Source organism: Grampus griseus (assembly GCF_964374135.1).
Source record: "Grampus griseus genome assembly, chromosome: 17".
Lineage (NCBI taxonomy): Eukaryota > Metazoa > Chordata > Mammalia > Artiodactyla > Delphinidae > Grampus > Grampus griseus.
In genome coordinates this window covers 8,086,890-8,107,698 of record NC_139011.1, presented here as the reverse complement: position 1 = coordinate 8,107,698, position 20,809 = coordinate 8,086,890, and the positions used below count along the sequence as shown (strand labels likewise).

The following is a 20,809-nucleotide window of genomic DNA, read 5'->3' as shown; positions in this document are numbered from 1 at the left end:
AAACTTCTCTCACGTGACATTAGGTGAAAGAAGCCAATCACAAAAGGACGAACACTGTGTGATGCCACTTACGTGAGCTACTTAGAGTAATTAAATTCTTAGAAATGGAAAGTAGAATGATGGTTGCCAGAGGCTGGGTGGAGGGGAATGGGGAATTAGTGTTTCATGGGGACAGAGTTACAGTTTTGCCAGATGGAAAGAGTTCTGGAGGTTGCCAATGGGAAGGGGGTGGGGGAGGGATGGACTGGGAGTTTGGGGTTAGTAGATATAAACTATTACATATAGAATCGATAAACACCAAGGTCCTACTGTAGGGCACAGGGAACTCTATTCAATATCCCGGGATAAACCATAATGGAAAAGAATATAATAAAGGAGTGTATAAACTTGTGTAACTGAGTCTCTTTGCTGTGCAGCAGAAATTAATGCAATTTTGTAAATCAACTATACTTCAATAAAAAAATTAATTTAAAAAATTTTTTTAGAAAAGAAAGAGTGCTGAGATGGATGGAAGGAATGGTTGCACTGTATTATGAATGTACTTCATGCCACTGGAGTGTGGACACTTAAAAATGGTTAGGATGGTCAATTTTATGTTGTATGTGTTTCACCACACACACAAAAATAAAAATTGGGAAGAACTTCATGATACAGTTGGTAGAGCAGGTGTGTTATTGGACCAATACTGATTGGGAAACATCACATCAGGGCTCCCCTCTGTCACTGTCCTCTCTACACAAGGCTGGAGCGAATTTCCCCATTTCACAGATGAGGAAACTGAGGCTGAAGGGAGGTGAAGCATCTTGCTCTGGGTCAAACAGCCAAGAAAGGGCAAACCCGGCTCTCGAGTCTGGTTGAATCTGTGGCCTTGACCTTGGGGAGGAGGGACATCAAAAGGCTGCTGCAGGAAGACGAAACCACAGAGGGGATGGCTGCTTCGGTGGCGGGAGCGGGACCGAGAGCTGACATTTCAGTGACAGAGAAAGTACGTTAGTCTCCCTGCCCGGAGCCCCGCCCAGCCCAGCCCCGAATGATCAGCCAGCCCCTGGGGCTGCCACTCAAGCTTCACAGCCCCCAGAGCCCATCGAACAGCCAGGGCCGCGGCTGCCACGGCTGCTGCATCTTTGCAGCTCTACTGCCCTGTCACTCGTCTCTCCCTGTTCTCAGGAGGGTGGGAAACAACCAGACAGAGGATCAGATGTCATCACCCTCAGCTGCCCGCACCTCACAAGCCTGGACAAACGATTCCCCTCTTTCTCTGTCCTTCAGTTTCCCCAGGTGTAAACTGAGGGGCTGGGTGAGCCAAACCTGGGACCCCTGGAGACAACCTATTCACCTCCCACTTTCCCAGAGCACCCCCATGTACCCAGTGTCCTGTGAGACAAGAGACCAGTGGGGGGAGCTCTGGCCCGGGGACGGGAGAGGCAGAGACCTCGGCCCGTGAATGGCACAGTAAGAGCACGGGCTTCCTTCCCGCTCCGACAGACCTGCGTGGGATACCCAGTCCCAGCCTCCGGCCTCAGTTTCCCCATCTGAACGATGAAGATAACGGTATCTCTGCTTATGCTGTTGTTGAGGAGTTAAATGAGATATTGGCCGGGAAGCCCTTAGCACACGGCCTGGCTCGCAGGAAGCACCATTAAACCAGCCTCATCAGGCGTGGGCAGAACGAGAAGCTCTCAGGGCTGGAAGAGGCAAGGCCCGGGGTCTGGTGCCACCTTCCTGTCACTGCAGGGGACCTCAGGCAAGTGGCTTCCGAACCCTGACTCTCTTCTTCTTAAACAAGTATAACAGAGTAGAACCAGAGGCCATGTCCCATGAGACCAAGCGCTCCTTGAAGACTGAGGTCTGTATTCTGGGTGCCGATACAGCCAGTGAAGTGATGGGTTCGGGTCCCCCAACCTTTGATGGCCTAGAAGGTGCAGAGAGCTGACAGTCTGAGTCACAGTGGGACGAACAAACCAGACATGGTCGGTCGGCGATGGGTGGGGCTGAGTGACTAGCCATTGTCCTGGGCCTGAGCTACTCATAGCCCTGCCTCCTCTCAGTCTTGGACCCAGGGAGCTGCCCTAGTCCTACCCATCCCAGGTCCCTCTCTGTTCTTCTGCACAAAGGTGGGCTGAGCCCACCGGGTGGCCTGGCTTCCAGCTCTAGTAGGGCTGCAGGCTCAGTCAACACCACCCCGCTGAGCCCCCACCAGCAGTGACCCCAGAGGAGAAAGTGTGCCTGGAGGTCTGACCACGTTTCCTCCCACCCCCAGGGACATGTGCAGGGGGGAGCTGGTGGCTCAGGGGGTTCCCAGACCCCGGAGTCTAAGGGTCGCTTCCACATGTCCATCCATGCCTATGACCTGCCTTCTTGCAGAGAGTGTGGCCTCTGCTTTCTAAGCAGTAAGCGCCGCTGTGAACGGCACTGGTGTCTGAGTTACAGCCGGGAGAGATGGGGAGGGGCCCGAAAGTCGGGGGGGGCCTCCCTGTCTGCATGACCTGGGGGCACCACTCACCTGCAATAAGGCGATACCAGAACCCACGCCCAGGGCTCTCGCAAAGAGTAAATGCGTGCACTTAATTAAATTAAATTAAAGCAAAGGCGGCCTGCCTAGAACAGCGCCTGGCACACAGTAAGCGCTCAAAATCAGTCATTCTTACTGTTTTATTAAATTTACAGATGGAGGGTAAGGGAGGCTCAGAAGAGCTGAGTAACTTGTTCAAGGGCACACACCTTGAAAGGGTCCGCTAGAATTAAATCCCGTTGGCCTGACTCAAAAAAGGGGGAAAAAAAGATGCTTTTGTCCAAGATGCCATGACATCTCAGCTGTGGCCTGACTGTGGCAAGTTCCACCGTCTGGGTGGCTCAGTTTCCTCATTCATAAAATGGGGAGATGCCAGCCCTGATCTGAGTTCATCCACTGCAGATGCACCGAGAGGCTGGGACAGCAGTGATGCTATAAACCCAGGGCTGATGAGTCAGAGAGCTGCTCCCGGGGGGTGAGAGGGCATCTCCAGGCTCAGCTGCTTTTAATCACAAACCCCTGGGGTGGAAATGACCTGTCCCAGCCCGAGCTGTCCCTGCAGACTGCCCCAGACGCCCACTGACAGCGAGGGAGGCGAGAGGGCCCCAGGCTGGAAGGACCTCCCTCGGGCAGGCGGCATCCCTGCCAGTTCACGGAGTCGCCTTCAAGCCAAGCCAGCACCGCTCTTAAGTAAAGGGCACGTGACGGCTGCTAACCCTTGCTCAGGCTGCCTGCTCTTGGCCCTGACACAGACGCTGCTAGGGGGCTGTAAAAGCAGGTTTCATGGTCAAATCACACCGGGCACTGTCTAGCCGCGCAACTGAGGGCCAGGCACGCTTAACCTCTGAGCCTGTTTCCCCAGCTTTAAGAATGGAGACAGCAATCCCGACTGCATAGCGCTGCTGGGGTTCAGTGGGGCGTCCCCTGCAGAGTTCAGGTGTCACACGTCTGGATGTCCAGGGCCTGGTGCACAGTGGTGGTGTAATAAGTGTGCTCTGAACAAGTCAGTGTTACACAGTAGGATGTGTTGGCCTCAGAGAACAAACGGCCGGACAGAAACCAACACCTCGGACACACCCTGTGGGTTCCACGGGCGCGGGTCAGGGGGGTCTCCAGGTATAGCCAGGATGACGCATAAGTGCACTAAGGCCCACACACCTTGAGTGTGATCTTCGCACATTCACCTCCCTGATTTCACCCCAGCCGACGTTTCCAACCCCTCTCCCTCTTTCCCCTTCCTTCCAAAGACAACGCCAAGATTCCCAGCCTCTGGTGGATGGTGGGCCGATCGTTGAAATACGAGATTCAGGAGGATGAGTGAGCTATTTGGGGGTGAAGGGGGTGAAAGGTATGATGGAGATGCAGGGCTCAGAATGGGCCAGAAGCCCGGGCACCTGTGTGATGTGCAGGCAGAGGTCCAGGTGAGCGTGACGGCCTGCATCTGGTCTCTCTTCGGTCCTGTCTTCTCCGGGAAGCCCACAGGACCCGGATGTGCTCAGGCTTCCGGCTCCACCCCCAGCATCTGGCACGGCATGGGGCCCATGCAGCTTTGGGATAATGAGTCCAGGATTTACAGTTCCTGAGGTTCTGACCCGCCCCTGGGCCATGAGAGGCCAACCCACTCTCCCCAAAACTTGTTCTTGGACAGACCTTCAGATGCACCTCCCACCTAGCTCTCATGTCAACCTGGAGCAGAGATGGAGCCAGAAAACCACAGAGAAGGCTGGTTTCACTTTCCCAGGCACAGCCAAGAACGTCAAGCCTCTGCTTCCTCCATTCCCTCCCATCGCAGGGTCCCAAGCCCACTCAGTGTCTTGCCATTCCCTCCACACACGCCCCACAGCTCGGCCCAGCTCTGCAGGGTTGAAGGGGGCTGGATATCTGTCCTGCTTTCACAGGGGGTAACTGGCTCCTACGCCCTTGGCCAGAACTCAAACGCGCTTCTCTCCGGGGAGAGAAGCTGAGTGTGGGGAATCAGCTGAGGCCACTTCCTTCTCTCCCCTTACCCCTAACATCTGAACACTGATCTAACCAATGGAAGAAAGAGGAAAAGAGAGAAGACAGAGTAGGAAAGGGGGAAGGGAAGCCACGTCTTCTACTTGCCTGAACATCAAACTCTTGCAGGAGGCCAGTGATGGTCTGTGGAAAGACAAGAGACATGGTCAGTTTCATCAGTTTCCCAGAGCAGAGAAATAATGTCAGAACACACGGACCTCTCCATGCCCTGAGTCTGTTATATCTACCCTACGTCCTCTGTGGGGCCTCTCTAATGACTTACAGAGAGAGACTTTTCATCTCAAAGAATAGCAGTCCAGCAGAAAAGTAGACACAGTAGATGGATTCCTTTTTGACTGCAGCCTTAGCGAAAAAAGATCTGAAGGTCTAAGCTGACCACAAGCTTGAGAGATACAGGACTGTAATTGCCTATTAACTGATCTCTGTCTCCACCTATGTGCTATACTTTTAAAGCTCAAACCTGACCATGTTACTGCCTTTAAATTTCTTCCACGACAGCCTATCATCTAGATTAAAGTCCAATCTCTCATGGGTGGAAGAGGAGAACAGAGCATTTCCCTCAATCCAACAATTCTGAGTGTCCAGCCCAAACTCCATCTTTTACCAGAGCTGACACTGGCAGGCCAAGCCCAGGAAGACAGGAAAGGGGCCCTTGTCCCCTGGGTAGCAGTGAAAGTACAGCTCAGAGTTGAAGCTGGAGCCACCCTGGGCCAAAGTTTCCAAGAGATGTTACTGGCATGCTTTCCTCTCAGCTCAGAGATGGAGTTCAAACACCCCCTGAAAGCGGAGGCCCAGCTAGACCCACCACTACCCACCATGAAAGAAAACCGCTCAGCAGAGCAAAAGGCAAAAGAGGTGATGGAAGGGGAAGGAGGACCCCTTGGGACAGCCAGGGGTTGGAAGATAAGATTGTAACAGCCGCCTGCTGAGAGAGATTAAAATAGCTTCACACCCCCTGGGGCTGGGGTTAAGAACATTAGGGAGTTTGATAAATTCAGGTGGAAGCAAATGTGGCCAAAAATACTTCGTGTGTGTGTGTGTGTGTGTGTGTGTGTGTGTGTGTGTGTGTTGCTAGGAGGGAGTAGAAAAGCTATTCTGAACAACTCTAACCTTCAATATGCTAACAAGAGTGCAGAGGTCATCGAGATTGAGGACAGACATCAGGAAGAACTTCCCAATAGCAAACCTAATTAAAAACGCTTTGCTGAGTCAATCTAAGGAATTGGAAGGTTTACTTCCATCTAAACCTTGAAAGAAAGGGTCAATATCTACTTAGAGACAGGCTGACATGTAACCTGGGGTTGATAACCTTTTAGACGTTTGTTTGAGAAGTAAAATTTTCCAAGGGTAGCGTTATGCTGCCTAAAATATATAAATGCTGTGTTTAAAAATGCATTTACCCTTGCACTCAGCGATGCCACTTGGGGAGTTTACCTTAGAGCTGCACCTGCATGTGTATGAAATGAGGTACATGTAAGATCCAACGAGTGTATGAACATCCTGCCGCACTGTTGGTAATGGCAATGTGGACCCAAGTGTCCACATACAGGGCACTGGTCAAATAAATGTGGTGGAACACTGTGACACTGGAAAGAGAGAAGCAAGTGCTCTATGGACTGACGTTGGAAAGGTCTCCATCGTAAGTGGTTAAATAAATAAAGCAAAGCATGTATACTATTTCATATGGTTTTTCAAAAGGGATAAGAATGTGTTGATACGTATTTGTATCGCCTAGGGGTTGTCTTTTTTCTTGTATGTTTGTTTGCTTTTCAATACTGTGTCAAAGATTCAGACAGAAGAGGAAATGGATTTGCAGCATGAATAGTGAATAGTAGTATAGTTGGCAAACTACGGCCCTCCCCATTCCTCCACCTTTTTTTTGTAAATAAAGTTTTATTGGAACACAGCAAGCCCATTTGCTTACATATTGTCTAGGGCTGCTTTCATGCCGTAACTCTAAAACTGAGTAGTTACAACAGAGACCATGTGGTCCTCAAAGCCTAAGATATTACCATCTGGCCCTTTATAGCAGATGTTTGCAGACCTCTAGCATGGGAATGATCACAAGCATTCTGCAGCTTCGCCTGGCCTGGCTTCTAATACTAGCTGTGTCACCTATATCCAAATGAACTTGGGCAATTCCCTTCCCAACAAGACCAGTTTCCTCATCTATATAATGGGAAATAGAAAGTTGCCTCCCACTTTCATAATGAAAAGTCCATGAACTAATGGACCTAAAACAGAGCAGCCACTAGCAGAGTCATAAGCCCATTCCAGCGGCAGCTGGCCTGAGCTTGGCTCCAAGCCCCACATTTTGTAACCATGTAACCGACCCAAGAGGACAAATTAACCTCCTGGAGACTCAGCTTCCTCTTCTGTGAAATGGGAACAATCAATGAACCTAGTTTCTAATCAACCACAGCCTTATCCTTCCGTTTAGCAGGAGAAAATCCATGAAGTGTGACTGGCCCAGAGACAGGCACACAGGACGTGGCTCAGGCATGCTAATTATTACTTTCAAAAGCACTGAGTTGACCTCAGAGTAACTGCACTTTTGAAGCTGAGCTTTACATTTTAAAAAAAGGTGTCTCATCACCGGCCGTTGTGAGGCTCCGTGAGAACTGGGACACGAACATAGTTTAAAAATACAGCGTCAACTATGTAAATAAAAAGCCTTTTCACATCCATCCACAGCCGGTCCAGGATGGATCATGCCAGGCTGGGCTGTAGGGCAGGGGCTTCTGTTTCCAACAGGGAGGGCTTGTCGACCTGAAAGGTTTGCCCAAAAAGATGGTAATAATTGTAGCAACAAGAGCTCATGAGCAAAGCTGGTCCCCTTCAGGGCGGACAGGGTTCTAACGGCTCCACATGAATCAACCCACTCTATCCTCACCCTGGCCCCATGCCATAAGTCCTAGTGTCACTGTTTTTTAAAGTTGGGGGCCTGGAGCACAAAGAGGTTGAAGGATTTGCCGGTGGTCACAAAGCTGCAGGGTGTCACAGGCAGGATCTGAACGTAGAGAGTCTGGTCCCAGTGTATGTGGCCTTAACCTCTAAGCTATGGGGCAGACAGAGTCGATGGACAACGGGCTTCATGCTGCAGGTTTTAGAACCACAGGATGCCAGAGGTGGAGGTGACAACTCTGGTTCAATGTCCTTACTTCACAAATGAGATCAGTGAGGAGAGGGCAGAAAAGCCAGCGGTGGGTGAGAGGCCTGGCCACAGTGCCTTAGCACTCGGGAGCCAAGCTGGGACTTGAACTGGTACTTCTTGTCCCTTTGCATCCCTGGAAAAGGTGACCTGTGGAAACCAGGAAGCAGTGGGCATGTGCGTGTGTGTGCATGTATACACACGTGGCAGTGTACATGCACGCGTGTTCCCATTGTGCACACACGTATGCCTGTGTACGAGTGGGCATGGGATGGGGTTAGCCAGGGGCATCTCCACTCACCTCTCCTTTCTCCACCAAAGGCTTCACCTCAGCGAGGTCCACGTCCTGCAGCTCCCGAGACATGTCCCTGCTGTCACCTGCCTACAAAGGGACAGAGACCAGGAGGTTAGCGCTTCCTGCTGGGACATGTTTTCAGAAAGGAGCAAATCTGAGGCCAGGGAGCAAGCCTTCACTTGCACAGCCCAGCAGCTCCTACGTCCTACCCACCGCCCCATCCCATCCCACTCTTGGGGACCCAGGGGAGTAGATTTCCTAGGATGGGAAACTGAGGCTTACGGACGCATCTACACTCAAAACCAGGCCCTCACACCCAGTCCAAGACCACCCACCACACCGAAGACGTTTCTCCCTGCATTTTAGAAGGAGACCCACATCTCCAAGCCCAAAGGCAGGCAGCCCCAGCTTGACGACCGAAAGGGGGCAGAAGGTCGCAGAGGCCCGCCACAGGCAGGCGTGGCACTAGCTTCCTCCTTCTTCCTCCTCAAACGAGAGGGGCCCCAACAGAGGGGCGGCCACGCAGACGCCCCCGTGTCCAGCTCTGTCCAGGGCACTCTGCTCCATGCTGTGGGGGAGAGGGGCAGGAGGCAGGGAACACCTCACGCCAAGGGGTCTGACACTGACCACTCAGGAGGATTTTGAAAGAAAAATGACTTTCGAGGCAAAAAGCACTGCATGAGCCAGAGCAGGGGTGGGAGAGCAGGGGTGGGGAGGGTCGGGGTGCGGGCAGAGATCGGGGTGCGGCAGAAGAGGTCCTCCTTGGCTCTGACGCCCAGGCAAGTGCAGAAGAACCAAAGGAGCTAAGCTGAGCAGAGCTCGGGCGGCGGAAATGCCACCATAATCGACTCCCTGGGGAGCGAGGCTTGGGCGGTGACAGTTACTGAGCGCACACCTGGTTGCCTAATCAAGGACCTGGTGGCATAAACATTTCTTGTTACGGATGAATAGTCAAACTGGGAGAACGAAGCGCCCACCAGTACCGGGGTGAGGCACAGAGAGTCCAGAATGAGGGTTCCGTGCTGCAGGCAGAGGCCGACGAGACAGGGTGAAGAAGTAAGTGACAGGAGGAGGCCAGGGACCCTCAGGTCACAGACCCAGACCTTCCGCGTCGGGTACTTGGTGAAAAGCCGCCTGACCTCGGCCCTCACGCTGCTCCTTTCCAGGATGGGGACCTCGCCCCAAGCTCCCCGCAGACGTTAACAGCCAGAGAGAGAATGCAAGTCTCTGAACTTCCAGCCCAGGGCTCCTCTGAAGATCCAGCTCCCCGAACCCAGAAGAGCCCTCTTTATGACACACCTCTCGGAGGTCAGCGGGCGACAGAGCAGGGGCCACCCGGCCCCCAGCCCTGCGCCGCCGTACATGGCATTCCGTGGGCAGATCCCCTGGGACGCTCGGGTCTGGGGCCCCGGCACGATTTTCCCCAGCAGATAACCAGCCCCACAAGAATGCCTTTATGCAGCCTTTGGAGTCCAGGCTCCAGAACATTCTGAAAACAAAGTCGGTTTTATATTTGTGAACATTGCTGGGCAGCTGCCAGCTTGGAAGCAGGAGGCATGAAAAGCCAAGGTCTGTCGGCCTTGCTAACTCAGCGTGTTCGTGGTCCCGAGACCCTGGCCGTGGGACACCTCGCCTACACAGTGCAGGGAGACTTCCAGAAGCCCAGGGCTCTGGCAACGCCACCGTTCGTGCTCAGAGGGCAAGGACTTTCCATTTCACAGGGGCTCCTTCAGAAGCCAGGGATGAAGTTGGGGTCTCCCGCTACCCCCTGCGCGGGCCCGGGCAGGCCTCCTTCAGCCCCCTGTGGACAGGTAGCCTACCCGGCCCCTTCCCTTCCCTACCTGTAGCTCCCAGCATCACAGCCAGGTGCAAAGTCGGGCCTCAACTCGCTTGTTGAATAGACAGATGAACGGCTTTCGTGCAGCTTCAGAGCAATGTTTGTACGTAAATTCACTCTTACATGATCACCAGACCACAAGAGTGAAACACTGTGAAAACAGGTCTACATTTATAAGGGCTCATCCCAGACTGCAGTTCAGCCCGGTGTGCTCAGGTCTCCTTGGCTGCCAGGTGCCATGATCCCACTAGACTGTTGGCCTCTACCTGCCCCCTCATCCTCTTTCAGAACAAGAAATAGTTCAAGTCCAACCTTCCTGGCTTCCCGAACATGCTCCCAGAGACATCTCTTTACTCCACGCCTTCTTTTCCTTCCGACAACCCAGCTTCCCAGACCCCAAGAGACAGTGGGTTGAAAACTGGCACGAATCCCTTGAACATCAGCATTTGAGAATCGCTGCTTTGGGCGGGTTGGGTGAGGGCGCCGCCCTCCATGTGCTCAGGGCCTTGGGGAGGCTCAGGGCGGAGCCCACGGAGAGCTCTCCCGGTGTTTGTCTAAACGAGGGTGATTCTTCCCCCCCTCCATTTGGCGCTGTCTGGAGACATTCTTTTTTTTTTTTTTTTTTTTATGGAGACATTCTTGATCATCGTGACTGGGCGATGCTACTGGCATCTAGTGGGTGGAGGTCAGGGCAGCTGTTAATCATCCCACAGCGCACAAGATGCTCCCGCAGCAGAATTATCTGGTCCCAGTAGAGAAGAGGCTGAGACACCCTGGCCTAGACCAAGAAGCAGCTAGTGAGGTCCTCAGGACGCCGAGGTCTGCAGGGAGACCAGATAAAGCAGAGGGACGCTCCAGTTCTTCTTGTCCGGGGCAGGGGGGTGCCTGCAGGCCCGGGGCAGCCTGTAGCTGATAGCCGTAACTGCAAATGTCCCAACAGGAAGAGTTGGCCGGGGCCTCCATCTAGGTCACTGCCCGCAATAACCGAGGCTGCCCAAATGGGCTGCAGAAGGTGCACCTTGAACCTTCCCCCTCCCCATGCCCCCCACCGCCCTCCCTGCGCTACTGGAGGAGCAAGAAGACAGCCTGCTTGGCACCCAGCTCCGCCGACTTAGGCCACTTGAGGCCAGCCCTCACCCTGTCTCTGTCGCCTCAATCCAAAAACTTCGCAAACTTTTGGTTCAGAAGCTGTTTGCCTAAAGGAAACCTTACAAGGAAGTTCAGTACATAAAAATTGATTGTCTTTAAGAAGAAAGCTGACGTGCTTTGGGTGAAGCCAGGGACATCTCCCAGCAGCCCCTCGGGCCCCCCCTTCCTATCATCTGCCACCCCCCCCCCCGGCAAGACTAGCCCTCAAAGACCATCTGAGTTCCAACAAGCGTGGACTGTACGGTGATTTACTCGGAGATGGCTTTCCCATACAGTAGGTTCTCATGCAGGCACTGAGCAGAGAGAGAAAGGACCCCTGATAGCTCCGTTGACAACTCTATGTGACAAGTCAGGGACCGATGGGAGGGGACCTGATTTGGGTGCTCTGGCTGGTGCCCCCGCCCCCACCAGGTGCCACTCGGAGGGTCACACCAGGGTCACTCCCCACAGCCGACCTGAGGCCCAACTTGGCTCAGCAAGCTCTCTCCCTGCACCTGAGGCCGAGCGTTGGATGCCCGTCCCTGCCCTTCTCCACGGCCTCCTGAAAAGTCCCAGCGCAGTGTCGGACTGAAAAGGGCTGAGGCAATCATGCAATGGACAGGGGGTGACAGGGCCAGGCCGCGCAGGGCACAGGGGTGGGAGCCCAGGAGTCCGATTCCCAGCCACCCTGCAGCATGGGGTTGGGGCCATACCTGCCAACTGTGTCTCAGCACAGAAGGAAGCGGCTCCAGACAGGAAATGAGGTTGGGACAGGCCTCCTTCTGCTAAAACCCCACTCCGTGCCCAAAACGGGGCTCCAGGTCACAAGGCCAGCTGCCAGACTGGTTTATACCACATTTTCCTCTCCCACCTACTTGCCCAGAAGGAATTCTGAGAAAACCAACATCACAGAAGTGAAAGGTAGCCACGAGCTAGGCAGGGAGACTTGAGGGTCAGACCTGGGCATCACCATTGATTGGCTCTGTGATCTAAACTCTGAGCCTCAGTCTGCTCATCTATAAAATGGGCATAACAACTCCTGTTCCCAGTGAGTAGCAGCGGGGCTTAAATGAAACTATGGCACACAGAATGTGGCAAATAGCTGCTTAATTAATCAGTGCACTTTTCTGGTTGCCTCAGAGACCGCGGACATCTGTGGGGACACAAGACTATGTTTTATACATTCTTAGTCCCCGAGTGGCCCAGCAAGCAGGGGACACAGAGAAGAGCTTCAGCAGGTGCCACATGGGTTTCCAGCAATCAGACCCAATGCACCATCACACAGGTCAATGAGTAACAAAGGCCCAAGGGGTGCGGGCAAATACCTTTCCAGTTCAACAGACCCAGGAGTCAGTCAGCAATTAGCTGGACTTCATGGGTTCCAGGGAAGCCAAGACTGAGATTTGTCCAGAGGAGGGACATAGGTGACCTCGGGGACTGGGAAGGCAGCGGGCAGAGGCATTTCAGGCAATGAGGCCACGTGAGAGCTGTTAACCTGTCACCGGGAGAGCGAGGGGACACAGAGCCTGGGATTCTCAAAAACCCTGGTAGAGCAGCAGGAACACCGCTTAGGAGTCGGGGCATGGAAACCCGCCACGTGACTTTCCCCAAGTCATTCATCCCCTCCCTGGGCCTTGGCTTCCCATCTACTAAATACGTGGCGTGTGTTCTATGGACAGCACATGGTCCCCAAAGCTCAGGATGGATGGGAGCCTAGGGGAGGGTGCTGCACGCAGACAAAAGGGCCGTGCGCCCTGGGGTCCTACCAGGGCCCCATGCAGCTTGGCTCTGCCTGGATCCATCTGCCCTGGGAACCTGGAAGAACCTCTCCTCCCGGCCTCGACCCCTCCCTGTCCATTAAACAGGGTCTCCCTCCAGCTCTGGCACTCTTCTAGCAAGCCACACAGGGGGACCTATCTGCAAGCTCTGCTGGGCCCCTAGAACTCCCCTGAGGCAGGGCGGGGGTGTCCAGCAGACAAACATCCAGGATGTGCTCTGGGAGTCCCAAGATGCACCCATCTCAGCAGGAGAGGCCAAAACCCTGCACACGCACAGCAGGACCGCAACAGCAAGAACTTCTGTGCACCTCCCGGGCTCCAAACTCTGTCCCTCCTTTGAGCTTTCCAGCAACCCCAGAAGGTGGACCTTAGCATGAACAATCTGACAGGGAAACGGAGGCACAGAGAGATTATGAAATGTACCCCAAGTCGCCAAGCATCAAGATGACACAGCTTAAAGCAACCTTAAAGGGGACAGTTGACCACAACACCAGCTTGCTCTAAACGGACATACATACCGTGCACCCAGCCCCAGGGTGAGGATGTGCTGAGGACGGGCTATATGTGTGCCCAGGAGGCTTCCCCTGTGTGGATCAGCTGGGGGAGTCATGTGTTTCTCCCTCTACCATGGGCAGCCCCCCAGAGCCACCACGAGAGGCCCCCTTCCCTGCAATACCACCCGGGATCTTCCTGTAGGTTCTCAGCCCCCCTGAGCCACCATGAGAGGCCCAGCCCACGTCTTAGACTTTTCTGTTCTCCCTTCACAATACCCAGAAGGACTTCTGTGTTTAGCTTTTCCCCAGAGTGCCTTCCTGACATGGCAAATGCAATACTTTGAAAAAGGGTTCACTGCATTGTTCTATCTGTTCCTCAAGGAGGTCCCTGGAAGAATGTGGATCTGATCATCCCAGCTTACAGATGGGTCACCTGAGGCTCAAACGCCAAGGCCCATGTGACTCCCTTAAGGCCTAGACTCCATCCTTCGACGTGGGTGCAGGTGTGCAGGGCAGGCGCAGGCAGACCACAGCCTCCTGGAGTCCTTCAGTGAAGCAGAGAGAGAGGGCCCAGGAGCAATTGTTGATAAGTTTGCATTGATTGTGACGGTCAGCCAGTGGTCCAGATCTTGTCTGCTCCAGAACACGCCTGGTTTCCAAGCCACATGAAAGCGGTGTTTTTTCCAGCACACTGGGCTCTTTATAGAACAGAATTTAAAAGGGGGGCGGGGGGGATCAATGGGTGCTGCTGTCGCCACAACATCTTCCCCGAATACAGGAACCCCCGGAAGGTTCCAGAGAACAGACCCCTGTCTGCGTTAACCTCAAGGAAAGTAGCCTTGGGGTATGCCTTGCCTCTTTCTGCCTTGCTGTGAATGCGTTCTTTGGTCCTTTCTTTGCCAAAGAGATTTTGATGCCAAGCTACCAGGCAGTTGGTGGGTTCTCTTGATGTTTTCTGGACCTTTCGAAACCCAAGGCTCTGGGGAGGGTGAGGAACTTGGTGGCCTTAGCTCTCAATGTTTTTCTTAAGTAATAAACCTAGGAAAAAATATGGCTGGACTCACTGGACCTTCAAGAAAGTTCCCCAGTTGAGGGGAAGGGAAGTCAAAAATAGGGCTTTCAAAAGTCAATAAAACAGTGACAACGCAATTGCGGAAAAGCAGATCAGACGATCAGAATTCCTCGAGGCCCCTGCTGCTCTGCATGGAGGTTAAACCTCGGCAGCATTCAAGGAACTGACTGATATTGAAAGAATGAAAAAAAAAAAAAAGAAAAAGGAATCGCTAAAGAGAAGACACACCCAGCTGCATGCATTCCCCAGGTACAAGTCTAGAGCTGAAACGGAACTTGTCTGTGTTCGGCCAGCACAGAACCAGCAAGAAGGTCAGGGAGTGTGTCTGGGACACAATAGCAGGAAGAGGGAGGGGCCAGCACTTGGTCCTCGCCCACCCCCTTCCCTGCAACACCACCCAGGATCTTCCTGTAGGTTCTCAGCGGAGTTTTGGCAGCCCAGCTACGTGTTTGGCAGAGAGAAGATCAGACCGTCTGCAGGGACGAGCAGAATGATGGAAGGCCAAAGGAGGATGCTGGGGGGGTCAGAGGATTTTTCTGAGAATCTGCGGGACAAGCATAGGTGGCACTGGATGGTCTGTGGGATAATTTGTGGAAAGCACACAGACGGAGCCAGTGTTCGCATTGGATGTGGATGTAGTTTCTTCCTACAAAACCCTTTGTCCCCGAGATGGGATGAGTGCCACGCCGACGGGATCCTTCCCCGAAACGGTCTTGCTGCTTCTACCCTCTGGATGGCCTTCCGACCTTTCCTACACAAGAGGGCCCAAGTTATTTCCTTAATAAGTGGAGGTTTCCTTTGGACCAACATTAATTGAGCGCCTACTAAGTGCCAGGCTCTCAGGTCTACGGGGAAAAGGGTGACTGAGACAGCCCAGAATGATCCAAGAAGGGTACCTAACCCAGCCTGCCTTCCCGGAGGGGAAGGCCAGGGAGGGCTTTCTGGAGAAAAGAGACAAGTTCAATGATTAATAAGGAGAGGGAAAAGGAGGTGAAGGCTTCCAGCTAAGACAGTCCTCAGAATTACCTGCCTCGTAAGAATGCCTCTCACACCCACATTCAGAGAGGGCTGCCCAGAACCTTCTCAAAGCCAACAGGGTGGAGTCGGGGGTCAAGATGGGGGAACAGGATGGAACCCTGGTCCCCATCCACTTCTTTAAGCAGAGCTGCACATGGGCGTAAAATTTATATGTACAGAGGTTTCCACAGGTTTAAGGAGGAAAAAAAATCTATAAAAGATAAGGCCCCCAGACTGCTAACGAGCCCCATTTCCTACCACCTGTTGGAGGGACAGCCCTGCCGGAATGGAAACGCCTGGAGCTGGAGCCCGGGTGAGCAGGGGTTGGCAGGTCTTCAGTAAATGGAATCAAAGATTGGGTCAAAGAGAGACCTCTGTGTGGACCCGAATTCTGTAATCTGGTCTGTCCTGTGGTGCCAAGTCAGATTCCCAGGATTACCCAGGTCTCTTCTCACAAGGCGCCCACCCTGGAGAGCTGGGCTCCATGCACACCTGATAAGAGTCCCCCACCCCTCCTGCCCACCCCGCTCCAACAAGCCTGGGCTGGCACAGCAGGGGGCCAAGTGAGTGTCCAGGGAATTTAACCTCCTCAGGTTCTGCAGCAGAAATGGCCAACCCGCCTGTCTCTGTCTCCAAACATAAAGAGAGAGAGCAAGCAGAAGGGCAGGGCTGGAACCAGACTGAGATCAGGGAGGCAGGAAGGGCTGCCCGAAATGAATCCAAAAAACAAAGTTCAAGTTCTAAAGACAGGTCCAGAAGGATGTGGGCGGGGAAAGGTCCAGGGCGGCTCACGTGGAACAGAACCCCATCACTTGATTCTGGACAAGCAAGTGACCTGCGCAAGCCTCGGTTTTCTGACCTGAGAAATGGCAAGGATGTCTCCTATCTCAACTGAACCAGGCGATGCCCTGAAATCACAAGTCACGTTAGCCAGATAAGAGCTACGTACTGAGTACTGTGTCCCCAGACCCTGGAGGCATGAGAAATGTGGCCACCCCTTTCTTTTCCTCTCCCCCTACCCATTATTCTGGAGCAGGTATCCTCAACTCTGGCCGCCTTCAGTACACCCTACCCCCAGCCCAGCCCAGGGAGCTTTGAAACAATGCAGATTCCTGGCATATCCCAGACCTACAAGGCCTGGAAATCTGCATTTCAGACCAGGTTCCCATTACATTTTTATGCATTCAGCATAAGCCTAGCTTTTTTTTTTTTTTAAATAAGTGTATTTATTTTATTTATTTATTTTTGGCTGCGTTGGGTCTTTGTTGCTGTGTGCGGGCTTTCTCTAGCTGCAACGAGCAGTGGTCACTCTCTGTTGCGGTGCACAGGCTTCTCACTGCAGTGGCTTCTCTTGTTGCGGAGCATGGGCTCTAGGCGCGCAGGCTTCAGTAGTTGTGGCACACGAGCTCAGTAGTTGTGGCTCGCGGGCTCCAGAGCTCAGGCTCAGTAGTTGTGGCGCACGGGCTTAGTTGCTCCGCGGCAATGTGGGATCTTCCCGGACCAGAGCTTGAACCCGTGTCGCCTGCATTGGCAGGCGGATTCTTAACCACTGCGCCGCCAGGGAAGCCCAAGCCTAGCTTTTTGGAAAAACTTCAAGAAGCAAGACATGAGTCCAGCATTGCAGGTGCTCCCACTGGTCTGGGTAAGTTTAGAACAAAGGTTCCTGCCGCTGATTGCCAAGGAAATGCCTTGTCATTTGTGGAACTGATTGACAGCAAAGTCCCTCACGGTGTCCTCACAGGCGAGTACTGTTCTCAGTTCCTTCCACGGATGTTCTCAGTTCCTTCCACGGATTAACTCAATTAATATTTACATGTCCCAGTGAGACAGTGCTGTCTGTTATTCCCATTTTTCAGGGGAGGAAACTGAGGCCCAGAGCTCCTGATTGCCTCTCTGTACTTTTCATTCAAGCCCTTATGCAATCACCCCAACACGCTATCATGAAAAAGAACAAAGGCTTTCAAGTCTGACTCCCTGGGTTCTAAGTCTGGCTCTCCCACGTTCAGTCACGTGGCCCACAAGCAAGTCCCTTCAACATTCTTGGCCTTGGTTTTCTCATCCATTCAATGGAGCCAAGACAGCCCGAGCAGAGCTCTTGCAAAGATGAGAGGGGATGCGAGGATACAGCCACTGATCTGAAGAGAGAAAGGTCTTGTCCCTCCCCGGCCCCCTCCGCCTGAGTCAGGCCCCCTCCTTGCTAGAATCTCAGATGCTGAGTCATCACCTTGGCTTCCTTTCTGAAGCACAGGGCCTTCTGAGTCACGCCTTGGATGGGATTCTCTGGAGTTGGGTCCCAAGGAAGAACTGCAGCTTCAGGCCATCAGAAAAACACAATGCGATCTTTCTTCCCCTTCCTTGCTGAGGCAGCCCAGGCCAGATTTCAATGCACTGAGGGGAGGGAAAGGCGGGTCCAGCTCTGTTTAGATCTGGGGTCCAAGCTGGAGGAGGCAGCCCAAATCCCATCAACCACCGCTTAGCGGGGCTGCAGCCCTTTCTCACTAGACTGAGTCTGCTAATCTCTCAAGAACACAAAATTCACACTGAAAATCAATCAACCACCCACATTCTGTCTGGAAAGTTTCCTCACCAGAAACTCAGTGAAGATCCAATTTATTTTTGCCCCTCTGACAGCAGAAAATAAATCTCTCAAGACTGAGACCCCCTTTCACCACCTTCAATCCCAGCCAGGAGACCCCTGGAAAGGGTCATGGAGAGCCGATTCCCGGTTTCGGCTCATCCTTGGTAAGTCGTTCCCTGTCTCAGTTTCCATCTGTAAAATGGGTAGAAGTCGGACCAGTAAGTTGTGTGAGTTTTCAATTCCAGTCCAAATTATCAAACCAATGGATAGTAATCCTGGATTTGATTCTCAGGAGAGGAGACCCTAAGAGCTGCTCCAAGGTCTGCTTGGAAAGCCCAGGCACATGCTACCACCGAAAGGTCTACTGCCTCCTCGGAATGCTGGCTACCTGCGGGATCATCGGGGAGTGGGGCACAAGGGAAGGAGCCATTCAATTCATTCAGCGTCTGTATTTGATCCCTGCCCAAGGACCTGGCCCTGGGCCAGGTGCCAAGTGATGGGGCGAGGCAGGCAACACCTTCCTTCTCACTCTCTAATGAGACACAAGGTCCTGCAAAGCTACGAAGGGACATCCCAGCTTCGATCCTTACACCAGAGCACTGCCCCTTTGGAGGTTTCCCAGCACTTCCAGACCACCTCTACCTCCCCCCCTCCCCTGACTCCCACCCTGTGCCGCTCCATTCCAGCAGTTACCACCACAGAGGGCTGGGGGCTGCACCCGCACCTGCATTCCTCCCCTACTTGGTGAGCCCCTTGAAGGCAGGTGCCGGGGCCGGCACTCTCTGTACCTTGCTTATTTCAGTTCACGTTTGTGAAACTCAGTAACGATTCCAGAATTTCTATAAAGGAGGAGGCTGTGCTGGAAGGTTTGCCTTGAAACTGCATTTTTCATAGCAAGAACACGGTTTGTGTTTATTTTGTTTTTTAGGAGAAGGTGAAGTATGGCTAATGGCCATTAGGAGGAGGCTAAAGCCCTCCTGCGTGGCCACTGGCTGAACTCTCTTCGAATCTTTAATCTTTCCCAGTAGCTCAAAGGAACCAAACAAACTTCAAACTGAAGCGCCCAGGACATCTGCGAAGAAGAGTTGGTCTCGGGCACAAGACAACCGGGCCCTCCGCCCCCAGATTACCCTCCCCCACCAGCTGCCAGGCACCTCCCCCTTCCAAGCCACAAATCCGTGCTGCCCCAGACCCACAGGGACGTCTGACAGCAGAGGCGACAGACGGGCGAGTGGGACTGGTGGGCTGGGGTGGGGGGGAGGGGTAAGGAAAAGAGTCACTAAATCCCAGCGTCAGCCACTAACGTGACCCAAGCGGTGACCGCGCGTTTGCCCCGGAGCGCACCGCTTTGCACCACACGCCCTGCCCACGGCTGAACCAGAGACCGCGGCGGATGGCCCAAGAACGTCCGAGCAACTCCAGAGGCTCTCCTCCTGCAGGGCAGGAGAGGCGGGCCCGGGAGGCAGGGGAGAGAGGCGAAGCGGGGGAGGCTGGGCGGAGGCGAAAGTGACGCCACTCGAAGCCCCCTCCGGCCCAGGCCACCTCTTCCGCGACGCCACAGTGCCCACCCCAGGCCACCTTGGGGGCCGCACCCTGCCACCCTCGCTCCCGCGCGTGTCACACGCGCTGTGACACGCCTCGGACCCACCCCACCACGAACACACACACACACACACAAGCGCGCCCCACCCCTGCTTCCAGGCTGAATGGGCCCCCGCCCCTCGGACGCACCCTGACTCTGGGCACAGTCTGGGAAGCAGGCACACCCACGCCCCCTTCTCCCGCCTCATCCCCATCGCCGCTCACCCCTACCCACCGCCTTTCTACACACGCGCACTCAACCCCTCCTTCCCCAGACACCCCACTGCAGGGACAAACGCCACCCCGCCCCCGACACACGCACTCTTGGTCCCTCCCCCTGCTCCCAGCTCCAGCTCGCCCCCCGGCCCGCGGCGCCAGCTGTGATCTGGGAGGGCCCCGGGAGCGCGGTCAAGGTGTGCCCCGAGCCTCTCCACCCCCGACCCCGACCCCCAGGATCCCACTTCCTCAGCTAGGGGAAAGGTGAACGTGGACCTTTTTTTCCTCTTGTAGCCGAATCGAAACCCCTCACTCCGGCAGTGCCCGCGCCCCCAAAGCCCCTGCTCGCTCTCGCCCTCGCGCCACGGGGAAGCCGAGCACTTGCAGCTCCGCGGGGCCACAAAGGGCGGTCCAGGAGCTGCAGCAGCACCCACGGGCGACCGATCCTTCCCCGCCCGACGGGAAGAGGGCGTCAGGCTTACCTGAGGTTGAGAGAGAAAAGCAGAAAGAGCCGGAGCTAGGTTGGCGGCGCCCAGAGGGAGCAAGGAGAGCGGCGAAGAGAGGCGTGCGCTCCCGAGCCTGAGCTGGGAGCCAGGGGAGGTTTGCTTATGCCCAGGAGGAGGGCGACTTTATAGGCGCTGTGGCCCCGCCCCCCGTGCCTCGCCCCGCCCCCGCCCTCCCGGGCCCGGCTCGCAGCGGGGACACACCCCTCGCCGCTCCCTCCTCGCGGGCGCTCCTCCCGCTCCCTTGGGCGCCACTGGCCGTGCTGGGGCAGCGCGCGGCGGGCGCCCGCCGGAGCCGCCGCCTGTTGCGCAAGCCCGAGTAGGGGCGCGGCGGGGAGGGGCCTCCGGTCCCGGCGGCCGTTAGGCTCTGCTGTCCCTTCCTTCGCCCGGAAGGCCGGGGCCTCGGCGTGTGCAGCGGGCGTGTGTGCACCGGGGATGCGTTTGTGCGCGGGTGCGTGTGCCTGTGCGCGCTCGTGCGTGTGCATGGGGACTTCCGTGTGTCTCTGTGTGGCCATCTCCATCTCAGAGTTTCTTCTTCCGAGTCCCGTCGCGCCACGCCCTGACATCCCTTACGGGCGATTCCCTACTTCCTCCAGGTTTTAGCTCCCGAGCCCCATTTAGCTGCCTCCTT

General features: G+C 54.6%; 1 protein-coding gene across 1 annotated transcript in view; it reads right to left on the bottom strand.

Moving 5' to 3' along the window:
• The window catches only part of NDRG1 (N-myc downstream regulated 1), a 54,549-nt gene extending 34,291 nt beyond the window's left edge, over positions 1-20,258 (bottom strand). The window contains exons 1-3 of the mRNA XM_082674696.1: positions 20,158-20,258; positions 7,981-8,061; positions 4,616-4,651 (exon numbers count right to left, since the gene is read on the bottom strand). Coding sequence (XP_082530822.1) covers positions 4,616-4,651; positions 7,981-8,043 — 99 coding nt within the window. The 5' untranslated portion in view covers positions 8,044-8,061; positions 20,158-20,258. The remainder of the gene's footprint in view (positions 1-4,615; positions 4,652-7,980; positions 8,062-20,157) is intronic.
• Between the last annotated feature and the right edge of the window lie 551 nt (positions 20,259-20,809).